This window comes from Onychomys torridus, chromosome 8, assembly GCF_903995425.1.
Source record: "Onychomys torridus chromosome 8, mOncTor1.1, whole genome shotgun sequence".
Classification (NCBI taxonomy): Eukaryota; Metazoa; Chordata; class Mammalia; order Rodentia; family Cricetidae; genus Onychomys; species Onychomys torridus.
Window position 1 is genome coordinate 41,260,945 of NC_050450.1, and position 12,793 is coordinate 41,273,737.

At 48.2% G+C, this 12,793-nt stretch overlaps 1 protein-coding gene across 1 annotated transcript in view; it reads left to right on the forward strand.

Annotated features, from left to right (window-relative positions):
• Fstl4 (follistatin like 4) overlaps nucleotides 1-12,793 on the forward strand; it is a 421,445-nt gene that overhangs the window by 374,433 nt on the left and 34,219 nt on the right. Inside the window, exon 8 of the mRNA XM_036197831.1 lies at nucleotides 3,583-3,703. Within this exon, the coding sequence (XP_036053724.1) occupies nucleotides 3,583-3,703 (121 nt within the window). The remainder of the gene's footprint in view (nucleotides 1-3,582; nucleotides 3,704-12,793) is intronic.

Consider the following 12,793-nt stretch of genomic DNA (forward strand, 5'->3'; position numbering starts at 1 on the left):
AAGAAGCCTGTTCTGTGGGATGTTCCGTGGGTGAGCAGGCTGCAGGGGGACAAAGGTAGGGAGTCCCTGCTCCCCAGATGAGACCATGGTGGCTGGATACAGGATATCATGATAGAGATGGTAAAAGAAATTAGATACTTTCCAATAGATTCTACCAACTCACCCCATGGGACTGGGTGTCTGCTTTATGTTTGGTTTTTGGGTTTTGTTTTTTGTTTTTTGTTTTTTCCAGAGGATAAAACAAGGTGATGTAAATCTGGAGATGTTCAAGTCCTTTGTATAAAATGACACAGCATTTGCATACCCTCCCCTGAACCATCTCTACATAATGTATATGGTGTAACATGATATAGATGCTACGTAAATAGTTACTTTGCTCTACTCTCCAGGGATGTTGACAAGAAGAGAGTGCACCTTTTTTTTTTTTTTTCCTGATGATTTTCTCCTCTGGTTTGTTGAATCTGTAGATACAGAACACTGGCCGTCAGGAAGAGCTAGCCACACATTAGATTCTGACACAAGTAACCTCTTGTACTCTGTGTGCCAATGCTAATGGGGTACCACTCTCAGGTGACCCCTGGGAGTTTGACTTTGAGCAGCCACCCTCACCTGTGCTGTGACCCAGGCGACTAGCAACCCTGACAAGGTGGGGACAAGAGGAAGGAGCCACGGGAGCCTGAGGTTACCCTCAAGGACTCTAGCAGGGCTAGGGTGTGAAGAGTCAAGAAAAATCCAAATGACCATGTACTGGACTCCCAGCAAGCAGCTCTGGTTCTGTACTTTGGGTTGTAGTCTGCCTGGATCTGACCATGTGGAACACTGGGTTTCCCTCCCTACTCCCTTCCCCGTAAGGATGAGCTACATGTCCCCCAGTGTACACCCACACGCATGCATGCATGCATGCGCACGCATGCACACGCACACACACACACACACACACACACACACACACACACACACACACACACACGGGGCTGCTCTGGCTTCCCAGCCATCTTTCAGTGGCCTGCCATCCCACCACTGGACTCCAAGCAAAACCTATTTTTCTCAACACAGAAACAGCTTAGATGGAATGTCATCCCAGCATTGACCAGCCATTAATTTCTCATCAGCAACTCAGGTGTGAGCCCTTATGGCTCTATTATGACACAGGCTAAGTCAGCTATGTGCTGTGTGCTTTTATTACCGAGGCTTCCACAGAAGGGCAGGGATGGGCTCTTTTAAGGAGAGTGATGTTTCAGTCAGGTGCAGGGTTCCAGATTTCTTTAAGATGAGCGCATAGTGGGCCATTTTTATACTAATACTGAAAGCAGGAGCCATGTCCACTGTCAACCTTCCTGTCACTGCTTTGAGCCTTTCTCTCATCCTTCATTGGGCTAATTTAGCCCCACAGCATCTCTCCCTCCCTTTTGAAATATGAACTCATGTAGCCCAGATTGGCCTTGAATGCAGTACCTAGCTGAGGGTGACCTTGAACTCTGGATCCTCTCAACTCCACCTCTTACATGCTGGGATTACGGGTATGTGCCGTCACACCCTGCTTGTGTGCTCTAGGCATCAAACTCGTCTCTGTGCATACTAGGCCAGCACTCTACCAACTGAGCCACATCCCCAACCCCCAAAAACATCTTTAAAGGGACTCATGGGGTTGTGATCAGGCCCTGGGGTGTGAGCAAGGGAAAGTGGCATTGCTGCAGGGACAGGAACAGGACCCTAAGGAGTGGCCCCCGAAGCTGCTCAGACATCCTGTGCACGGTAGCCGGTGGCCTTAAATCCTGCCACAGTGCCTCTGCGGACAAAGGAAGCTCGGAGAAGACAGGAGAGAGAGCTCGGTGTTACTCTCAGGAAAACAGTGCCCCGAGTGTGCGCCGTGCATCCCATCCCAGAAAACATCTTTATGTGCATTCCTTTTTCTTGGGTATTGTTTCGGTTTGGTTTTGTTTGGTTTGGTTATTTGGTTTGGTCTAGTTGGTTTGGTCTTCTTGGTTTGGTTTGGTTTGGTTTGGTTTGGTTTGGTTTGGTTTGGTTTGGTTTGGTTCGGTTTGGTTAGTCTGGACAGAGCCTGTGCTCCTTAGTTTTTGCCAACTTGACACAAACTAGAGACACCTGAGAAGAGAGACACTCAGCTGAGGAACTGGCTCCATATGATGGACCTATAGGCAAGTCTGTGGGGCCTTTTCTTGATTAGGGATTGATGAGGAAAGGCCAGACCACTGCAGGTGGTGTATTCTTAGAAGATGGCTGAGTAAGCCACGGTCTTTGCTTCTGTTCCTGTCTCAAGCTCCTGCCTTGGTTCCCCTGATGATGGACTATATATAGCCTGTGAACTACAATAAGCCCTTTCCTCCCCAAGTTGGTTTTGGTAAGTGTTTTATAGCAGCAAAAGGAAGTAAACTAGGGCAGGGTCTTATAGAACCCAGGTTAGCCTCAAGCTCACAAGAATTCCTCATCCTCCTGCCTCCACCTCCCAAGGATGGATTTGCAGGCATGTACCCCTACTCTTGACTTCTCATGCATTCTTTTGCTGGATCCCCAAGGCCCCCATTAGGCAGCCAGGGCACACTTTTTATCCACAGCTTATAGGTGGGGGCTACAGGGCTTTTGGTCAATGGCAGAGCTGCAGCCGATTCTGGGTCTTCTGAGTATCTATGCCATGTGTCCTTGTGTCTCCAACATACAACCCTCAACAGCCATTTTTCTTACCCATAAGCTGAGGCCTTCAAGGTTTCAATAGTGCCAAGCCCCACATCCTTGGAGATGTCTGGTAGCTAAAGCCAGACCTACTGAGGAATTTCCACAGACAACTAAAGAAATCTTGAGCCCTAACTTGTCGGCAGCAGGTGCCTGGAAGGGCCCAGCTTCATGAGCAGCTCTGTAAGAAAGAATACAGCTGACCAGAGAGCTGCTGGTGCCCTGTGTTCATTGGACCCCTCCGCTGTGTCCTGACCCAGGAAGAACCATCCTAGGAGGCTGTAAGGACCACTAAGCAGAGACGTACTGAGTCACTTCCTGGAGAAACCCTGGGAACGGGCCCTTCAGTTTTTCTCTCCTATCCCTCCCTGCCTTTGGCTTGTCCCATATTCCCACCAGTTCTGTCTCTCTTACCTTGGGTGGCTCTGATCCCATAAGCTGCCTATACTCCCTTGGGGATCTAGATGGAATTTAAACTATGGTTAAGCAAGCTGGAGTCCATGGGTGCCGTCAACCACAGCCACACTCCTTCATACGCATACCATCCTGGTTATTGTCTTGCTGTCATGGCAGAGCCAAGGAGTTGACAAAAACCGGAAGACTCTGGAGGCCAAAATATTTACCATCTAGCCCTTTAAGAAAGTTTCTCCATCTTTGCTCTCAACAAGGCCCTCCCTCAGGAATCAACCCTTCCACCAGGTGAGCAAGATTCCTGTGAAACAAGCCAGCATTCCCAGGAGCTACAGGGAATTTGATTGCAGAGTAGGAAAGGTCATGGCCACATGAAGGAGGAGGCACCAGGGAGGGAGATGTTTTTCCTGGAAAACTCACTCACCAGCTGTCCAGTCTGCTTAACAGAGGTGAACCTCATCATCGTTCTTTTGCCCACAGGACTTCGGAGAGGATGAGTCCCTGTATATCACCAAGGTGACCACAATCCACATGGGCAATTACACCTGCCACGCTCTGGGCCACGAGCAGCTGTTCCAGACCCACGTCCTGCAGGTGAATGGTTAGTAAATGGCTCCGTGCATGTTGTCCCCTCAAAGCATCCTCCATGCTGCTCCGAGCAAGCCTCATCCTCTCTTGCATTTTGTCTTGGTAAAGACATAAATAGTCCATCTGTTGTAATACAGAGAATGGACTAGAAAGTGCTGGGTCTGGTTTACCCAAGGCTACTTCGGGTGAAAGGGACCCAAATGCCAGGGGAGGGAGCTTGGGGATGAGTCATGCAAGCAAGTCACCTGGGCTGCTGTGGCTCCAGCGGCCACTGGGAAGTACGGGGCAGGTGTGGCCCAGATGTAACATAATACCTTGATCTCCGGATCTAGCAATTACAGAACCTGTGTCCAAGTCACCACTGCTCTTCCAGGTGACGTGACACCACATCGTTGGGCATCTAGCAGGCTCTGTTTCTCTCAGCAGCCCTTCCCCACAGGGATCCATGAGCCTCTCCTCTCTGCCGGTGAGGATGGATGGGCTTGTTTGGAGAGATCGTTTTCACTGGCTCAGGTCCAGACATTATCGGCCATCTTAAAGGCCAGGAAGAACCCCCTCCTGACCACCCTCCTCCCCCACCTAGCAGTTTTCCAAGCCAGAGTCAGTGAGTACAGCCCTGGATGAGCACTGTGTATGAACTCTCACGTGGATAGGCTATCACCCACTTTATGGGTGGCTTTTAAGGAAAATCACTATCTGGGGCCATTTTGGAGTTAGCCTACCTCTATATTACACTATATTCCATCTATCTCAGCCAGGCCCCACCCACCATCAAAACAAGCTCCAGTCTCCCTGAAGTCCTATCCTGGACCATCATGTCAGGGGGATTAGCATCATCCCACCAAGCCCAGCTGTCTCTGATCAGGCCTGGTGCAGGCACTCAGGTATCCAGGAACAGTGAGGCAATTCAGCTCCCAGATCCTCTGTGACAGCTGGTGATTGGGACTTGTCCCAGGAGAAAGTGAGTGAGATGTCAAGAATGATGACATCATGAGATTCACCTTCACTGACCTCAAGGAGCCAGGGTGAATGGCAAGCCATTTAGAGATGACTGGGCATCTTTAGCTCACCCTGTGTTTACCTTGACCAAGTGTCCATGGGATTTTTATATTTGTGCATGTCCACATAGTATCTTATTAGAATTTCCCTCAATCTGGGATGTACCTTTGGAATTTCATATTTGTGTATCTAGATTAAGTGACTGGGGTTCTAGCTAGCAATTTAGCTCAGTTGATAGAGTGTTCACCTAGCATGTACAAAGCCCTGGTTTGGTCCCCAGCACCCCACAAACTGAGAGGGTAGCATTCAGGAGGTAGAGGTAGGGCAATCAGAAAGAAGTTGAAGGGCATCCTTGACTATATAATAAGTTTGGGACCAGTCTGGGCTACATGAGACTCTGCCCATTTAAAAAAATAAATATGTATCTGGGTTTCACCAATCATAACCCAAGTGTTCCTAGATAGTTATACCTCAACAGGAACCCACCTAGAGATTTAGCAGTCATTCAAGGACTGGATTCTGTGCAGCAGGCAGGTAGTAGGGGATACTCCTAGCAGGGATTGGTCCAGGTAGAACATGTGCTCTCCATTTGACTCTGGAAAGTGATGACCAGAGGCTGATGGTGCTTTGAATGTTCAATTGCAAAAGAGCCCTACTTCATGTTCTAACCCCTCAGATCCTCATGTAGGCTGCAGAAATACAATTATCTGGTATCCCAAAGCCTTCCATCCAGCCTCACTTGATAAGAGCCCAAGGAACAGGACTGGGGAGTTAAGTCAGTAGTTAAGAGTGATCCCTGATCTTCCAGAGGATGTAAGTTCAATTCCCAACATTCATATCCAGTGGCTCACAACCATCTATAGCTCCAGAAGATCTAATGTCCTCTTCTGGCCTCCACAGCTACCTACACTCACATTCACATACCCACACACAGATGTACACTCACATAAATAGAAATAAATCTTAAAATTTAAAGAGCCTAGGCCACAAGGTACCCTTTATCTCCTCTAAACAAACATAAAGAGGGTGAGACTCCTGCACAGCAGCTTGAAAACATCCTAGATGTCTCCACCACTGGAGGAGGCTCTAAAGCCTCCAGTTCCTTCATATATGATGTAGCAGGCCCCTGTGCTGAGACCTTCTGCCCCTGGGGACCTGGAAGGCTAAGCCTGGGCTCATGGTATAGATGGATTTAAGAGCAAGGTCCCAGTATCATGGGCATTTCTAGACTTAGACTGTTTCCAAAGATGGGAATGGACTGCTTACCAGTATCTTAATTACTTCTCTCATTGCTTGGCAAACTGCCTGATGAAAAGCAACTCAAGGGATGAAGGTTCTATCTGGGCCCACGGTTTGAGGATGCAGTCTCCATCTCGGAGGAAAAAGCATGGCAGTGGGAATGTGAGGTGGCCAATCATGATCAAAAAGCAGAAAGAGAGGTGAATGGTGGTGTTCACCTTTGTACTCAGTCTAGGACCCCAGACCATAAGGTGATTCTAGGCATAGTTAGGGTGGGTCTTCCCACCTCAGGTTTTCTCTCTGATAATGTCTGTATGAGTGTGCCAAGGTGTGTCTCATAGTCAAGCAGACAATGAAAACGAGCTATTACACCTGGCCTGGAAAGCCTTCTGAAGGAGAGGTTCATAGATACATACCCTCATTGTTGAGAGATTCAAGACTTCTCTAGTAGCCAAAGGAAGGGCTGTTGATAGTATGGGGAGAGTACACTGGGAAGTAGATCCCTTGTTTTCTAATTCATTGTGTGGCCTGCTGGATGGCTGGCCTGGTCCTGTAGGGTTCTATATATAGCTCCTGGCATTCATGAAGGCAGTTGGTGTGGCACTCAACACCCTCAAGGGATCACCTCTAAAGTAGACTCTATGATTGTCTCCCAAGGATACAACATAATGGCCTGCTGACCCCAGAAAAAGGCAGGAGTTTTCAAAGTACTACAGGAGTTAAAGTTCTGTCAGACTTAGAAGGAAGCAAGGTGTATCTATGTAGAAAGACATGGAAAATAGGGCATTGTGAAAGCCATAATTACAATAGTGACATTTACTGATTATCTGCTGTGTGCCATCCCTGTCTTACAGACAAGGTCACTGGGACTCTGAGAACTGAGGTGACTTACCCTTACATCATACATACACATAGTCAATAGCTACAAACAGACCTTGACAGCACCCAGGGACAATGCTTATCCTGCTGGGCTGCCATGAAGCTGCCTTTAGAGAATCTTGGTGTGGGGTAGAGAAGGCAGTTGTCAGGTCTTTGTTGTGGTTCTCTGAACTGCACACTTGGGGAAACAGAGTACGAGAGCCCTGAATCCTCTGTCTCCAAGCCTAGTGCACAGCTCAGAGCAGGTCGGAACCAGCCACTGAAAGAGACTCTGAGGAAAAAGCAGTGAGTGGAAGACTATGGCCTCCGCAAGATGGAAGTTGGTAGAACACATAGCTGTGGTGATATTGTGTTCCCCAAAATATTGTGCACTCTAATAAATTTATCTGGGGTCAGAGAACAGATAGCCACTAGATATAAAAGTTAGAAAATGGTGGCACTCACACCTTTAATCCTAGCATTCCAGAGACAGAAATACCTCTGGATCTCTGTGAGTTCAAGGCCACATTGGAAATAGCCAGGCACGGTGACACATGCCTTTAATCCCAAGAAGTGAGCCTTTATATCCCAGGAAGTGATGGCAGAAAGTAGAAAGATATATAAGGTATGAAGACCAGAAACTAGAAGCTTTTGGCTGGTTAAGCATTTGGCCAGTTAAGCTTTTAGGCTTTGAGCAGCACAGTTCAGCTGAGATTCATGTGGGTAAGGACTCAGAAGCTTGCAGTCTGAGGAAACAAGACCAGCTGAGGAACTGGCAAGGTGAGGTAGCTGTGGCTTGTTCTGCTTCTCTGATCTTCCAGCATTCACCCCAATAACTGGCCTCAGGTTCAATTTTATTAACAAGAACTTTTAAGATTCCTGCTACACATAGCTGGGTGCCAGCCAGTTCCCCAGGGGACTCAGTGACTCCTGATGGTGCATGGTGTCCAGAAAGGAGGACTGGGTCACTGTAGGAATTTTCCAGAAGAAGGAAACAAAGATTTTTGTGGGCTATGGCTTGGTGCCAAAGGAGGGAGCTCTTGTGCAGGAGGCTAGGAAGGCCCTGCTGGCTCTCAAGAGTCTCATGAGGAAGGAGGAGGGCATGGGTAACAACATTCATTGACCTATTCTTTTCACCATCCACCTACTTGAGGATATGAAAGATGGCCCTGAGCAGCTTGGGTGGGGTTTGGTCCAGCTGCCTAGCTGTGCTGGTGAAGGTCTGGTTTGATCCCTTCCTGGCATGGCAGGAAGATGTTTGGGAAATACATGGGATACAGGAGGAGCAGACTTGGGGGAGGTTATGGTTTATCTTAAGCCATCGTTAGTCATAGTTGGTAGACATTGATGATCAAAGCTAGTGGCCGCTTGCAGGGCCTCCAGCACATTATACAGATGAATGAAGACCCAGAAAAAAAAAAATGACCATTCAAAATATAGGTTGCTTCTCTCTAGAACCATCCTGCTCTCCAGTGGTTTGGTAGCAGAGTTGGGATCCCATACACAGACTGGGCTACCACCATCTTCTGGGATCCCCCCACTTCTGTGGCTGCCTGACCTAGCCGCTTAAAGGAACCCTTCCAGGAAGCTATACTACCTCGCACGAATTATTAGTATAACTTGCCCATAGCCCAGGCTTCCAGAGATGAGGCCCAAATACTGACATGATTTATAACTTCCTGCAAAGTCCCTGCATTGCTTTCATGGGCAGGAGCGAGAACTTGAGACATCCATGATTAATCCATTAAATTAAAAATACCTTCGACCTCCCCACAGTTCAGACAAGTAGTGATTCATCCCCAAAACACAATCATCATCTTCAAATCTGCTTATTACCCCAGCTTTGTGCTTTTGTGACTTCTTACATAAGAACATGTTTATGCCGCCTAAACCTTGGTAGTGAGAGATGATTCCCAAAGAAAATGGGCCTTTGTGTTGTGGATACAAATGGGGTGTGGGTGGGTGTGTGGGTATGTGGAGGCCAGAGGTCAGCTTCAGGATCAGTCTTGAGGAGCCACCTACCTTATTATTTTTGAGAGAGTCTCACACTAGCCTGGAACTCGCCAAGTAGGCTAGGCTTGGCTAGCTGGCCAGAGAACCCCAAAGATTGCCTCCTTTCTCTTCCTCCTGGCTTCCTAGGATTGCAAGCACAGACCACCACACCCAGCCTTTCATCTGCATTCTATGGATGGAACTCAGCCTCATGCTGACAAGGCAATTACTCTACCAACTGAGCTGTCTCCCACCCCCTCGTGGTCATAGGAAGGTTTTGCAAATTAATATATATATATATATATATATATATATATATATATATATATATATATATATATATGTTTGTCCAGGATCGCTTAGGTTTTTGTTGTTGTTGTTTGTTTGTTTGTTTGTTTTAGATTTATTTATGTATTATGTATACAGCATGTATGACTGCAGGCCAGAAGAGGGCACCAGATCTCATTACAGATGGTTGTGAGCCACCATGTGGTTGCTGGGATTTGAACTCAGGACCTCTGGAAGAGCAGTCAGTGCTCTTAACCTCTGAGCCATCTCTCTTTTTAATGTGCAAAAGATGGGGGGTTAGGTGTTGGGAGATGCATGGCCTAGGACACAAGAAAACTGTTGTGTCCTTACCATGCTACTGAGAGCTGGCATCTTTGTTTTGCTCTGACGTGGACCCATGTGGATTCTTCACAGTCCACAGTTCTCCTCGGGTTCTCTCTGTCTTGGTAGGCTCTACAGTGCTATCACTGGATATGGTCAAAGCTTGTGGCTGTAGGGATCAGAGCTGGGTGGGTGTAGGTCAGATGCTCACTCAGAGCCTGGGCCTCACCCATTAGAGAACAGTTTGGTCTTATAGGCAGGCATTGAGTTGCCCACCCAACTGAACTGTGGTTTTTTTTTTTTTTTAATTCCTCATGCTAGTTTTATCCTCAGCAAATGGTCAGTTTTAAGCAAGACAACTTCCTTGGAAAAGCTGCTTGGTGCTAGGCTTTACCTCTTGTGTTGTAGCCCAGGATAGAACAGGAGCTGAGGAGACCAAGGAACCTCTAGTCCTGCCCCTACCCAGGTGCCCAGGATGGCCCACAGGGTCCATCTTCCCCTGCCCCCCACTGCTGATGACCTAACTGTGCACTGACATTCTGCTCTACACCAGCTACTCTGGGAAAATGCTGAGGGGACCTGACCACTGGCTCATGGAGGATCATGGCAGTTTACTGTTCCCATGAACCCAAATTTCTGAATGCAACTTACAGCTGTATGCCCTGCTTGTATGTCCTTACACGCCAGAGCACTGTAGTCCAGGCAGCCATTCTCTGACCTTCATTTCTGCTAGCCTCCTCATTTTCCCTAACAGGGTTACCTCTTGACTTCCTGCCATGGACTTGTTCCATTTGCTGAGCAATGGTCTTCTCCCCACCCTCTTACTTACTATACACCCCCCCATCAATGCATTTAACAAATCAGCATGATTTGGCATGCCACATCCTCATGGGGGCATGGTAGTAGGCAAACATGCTAAGGAAAAAGTTTCTAGAAGACAGGAGTGAGGAGAATCAGAGGAAGCGTATGTGATTTACATAGGATGGTAGGAGAAAGAGATGGAGAAAGTAATGTTGATGAATGGTGGTGGGGAGGTCAAAGGTGACTCCCAGTGTTCTGACAAGGGGAGTCTGCCCTTTACTGAAATGAGAAAGTTTGTTTCAAGGGCAAGGGTCTGAGCTGAAGGATGCATTTCTGATGTGTCAGGAGACAGTCTGTGGACGGGTTAGGCTAGCGGAGGGTGGAGACCTGCACGAACTCCGGCATCCAGAGCCGGGGCTGTGAGGGAAAGCCAGCTGAGCAGGTAAGAGGGAGGAAACCAGTGGGAACTAGGAGGGATACCTAGGAACAGGTAGAGACAGCAACTCACACAAAAAAATCACTCAGCTGTGTGGTGCAGTACAGACAGGCCGGGGCAATGATGAGGGATGCTGGGTCAGGACGGGGATATGGAAATCACCATGGCCCAGGGAAGAGCCGTTCCCACGGGGTGACAGGCTCACGTGGCTGGAACTGGCTGAGGGATGAAGGAGAAGGAAAGGGCGTGGAGTGGGGGAAGAAGTCAGGGGGAAGAGCAGCCTCTGTTTGGGGGGTGCTTTAGAGATTATTTTCTTTCAAATAGTTGGGGGTTTTTTTGTTTTGTTTTGTTTTGTTTTTTTTTAGCAGAGGATCGAACCCAGGGCCTTATGCTTGCTAGGCAAGCACTCTACCACTGAGCTAAATCCCCAACCCTCTTTATTTTCTTTAACCTAGGAGAGAATGAACAGATTGTACGACCTGAGGGGGGATATTCCCAAGAAATGGAAAATGGTGAGGCATGAGCGAGAGATGTTAGGGGCGGATCCTGGAAGAGGTGGGGCAAGGTCTAGGGCTTGAGCAAAGCAGGACAAAACCCAGCATTGTTGTGTGGAAGAACCAAGAATGACCAGGAAGTGAGACTCCTGCCCCACTGCCCAGCCCAGGGATAGAAAGAGAAGGCTTAAGCAGAGGCCCATAGTCCCAGCTATTCAGAAACTGAGGGAGGAGGATCAAATAATAAAGACCTGCCTGGGCTACAAAGTGCAGTCAAGCTGGGTAACAGTGAGACTCTGTTTCCCCACCTCCAAAAAAAGAGCTAAGGATGTAGGTCAGTGGTACAGCACTTGCTTAGCATGTGTGAGCCCTAGGCTCTATCACACATGCACCAAATTAATTAAGGGGGGGGGGGGCTGAGTAGGAGTAGCCCCAGGAAGCTGTGAGAGAGGCGATGTCCTCGGGCAAATCCAGGTCTCCAGGGGACAAACAGGTAAAGGACCAGCACTAGAGACTTTGTAGGCAAGACTACGAATTCCAGATGGCAGAGGGAAAATGTAAGAGGGTGGGCCCAGCAGGACACCGTGACATGACATGATGTCATTACAGGGGACAAAGGACAAAAGCGCCTGGTGAATACATCTCAGAGGCTTGGGCAGGCTGAGGGGAAGGGGGCATTAGATGGGGCAACAAGTCCTCTTCAGGCCTTCTCAGGCTCCCCTCAAGGAGACCTCCAGTCTGTCAGAGGACATGTGTATGCATCTGCAGAGTCCCATTTACCTACACACACACACACACACACACACACACCCCTATGAAAAACTTAGTGTCTTGAATTTAGGCATGTATTTTTGTTGGGTGAGTCATCCTACACCCTTGACTTTCAGTCAGGTGACCTTTTGTTCTAGAACACCGGCACATATTTTAGTTTAAATTTAGTCTCAAATTGGCTGGAAAAGCTCCCATCTCAAAGCAGTGCACACAGGCTTGGAGGGGGGGGGGGCAGAGGAGGGAAGGGGATGTGCATTACATGTGTTCAGATAGATAATACCTGCTCAAGTGTGAAAACTTCAGTCCATACACACATCCCTGTCGGAGAGCAGAGCAAAGGCCAAGGCCAGTCTCCAGAGCTGGTACCAGCCATGTCTCCAGCTCCCTGGACAAATTCTGCAACAATAAACAGCAGGTGCCACAGACATCTGGAGGTTGAGTCTCTCCTGTAGGAGGAGGGGAGAATGGAACTGCTAGGATCTGCTCCCCAAGGCTTCCCCCGAGTGACCCTCACACTGGCAACTAGTTTCGGTCATCTTTCCCACACAGAAAGCTCCACCACGCAGCAAGGGACCAAGGCTCTCGCCACTGTGTGCATCATGCCTGACACTGCCCGATACGGAGTTGACAGAGGCTTGTAAAAATCAATCAAGGTCTTTAGTCAGGTGCTAGGCTCAAAGAGGAGGAGCCCCTCGGTCCCCCGTGCAGTATTGTAATGCCCTGTGACATCTTGGTTTAGCAAAATGACAAGGAACAATGTCATTTCTCAGGTTCCTCAGCCATGCATTGAATTTTTTTTTCCTTTCTAGATAAACTCAGAATTATTTTGTCAAGCCCCGATGGACCTGTTTTAATTGAAATTAGATTAAGTCTGTGGGTTAATTTGTCAGCTCTTGTTTGTGGC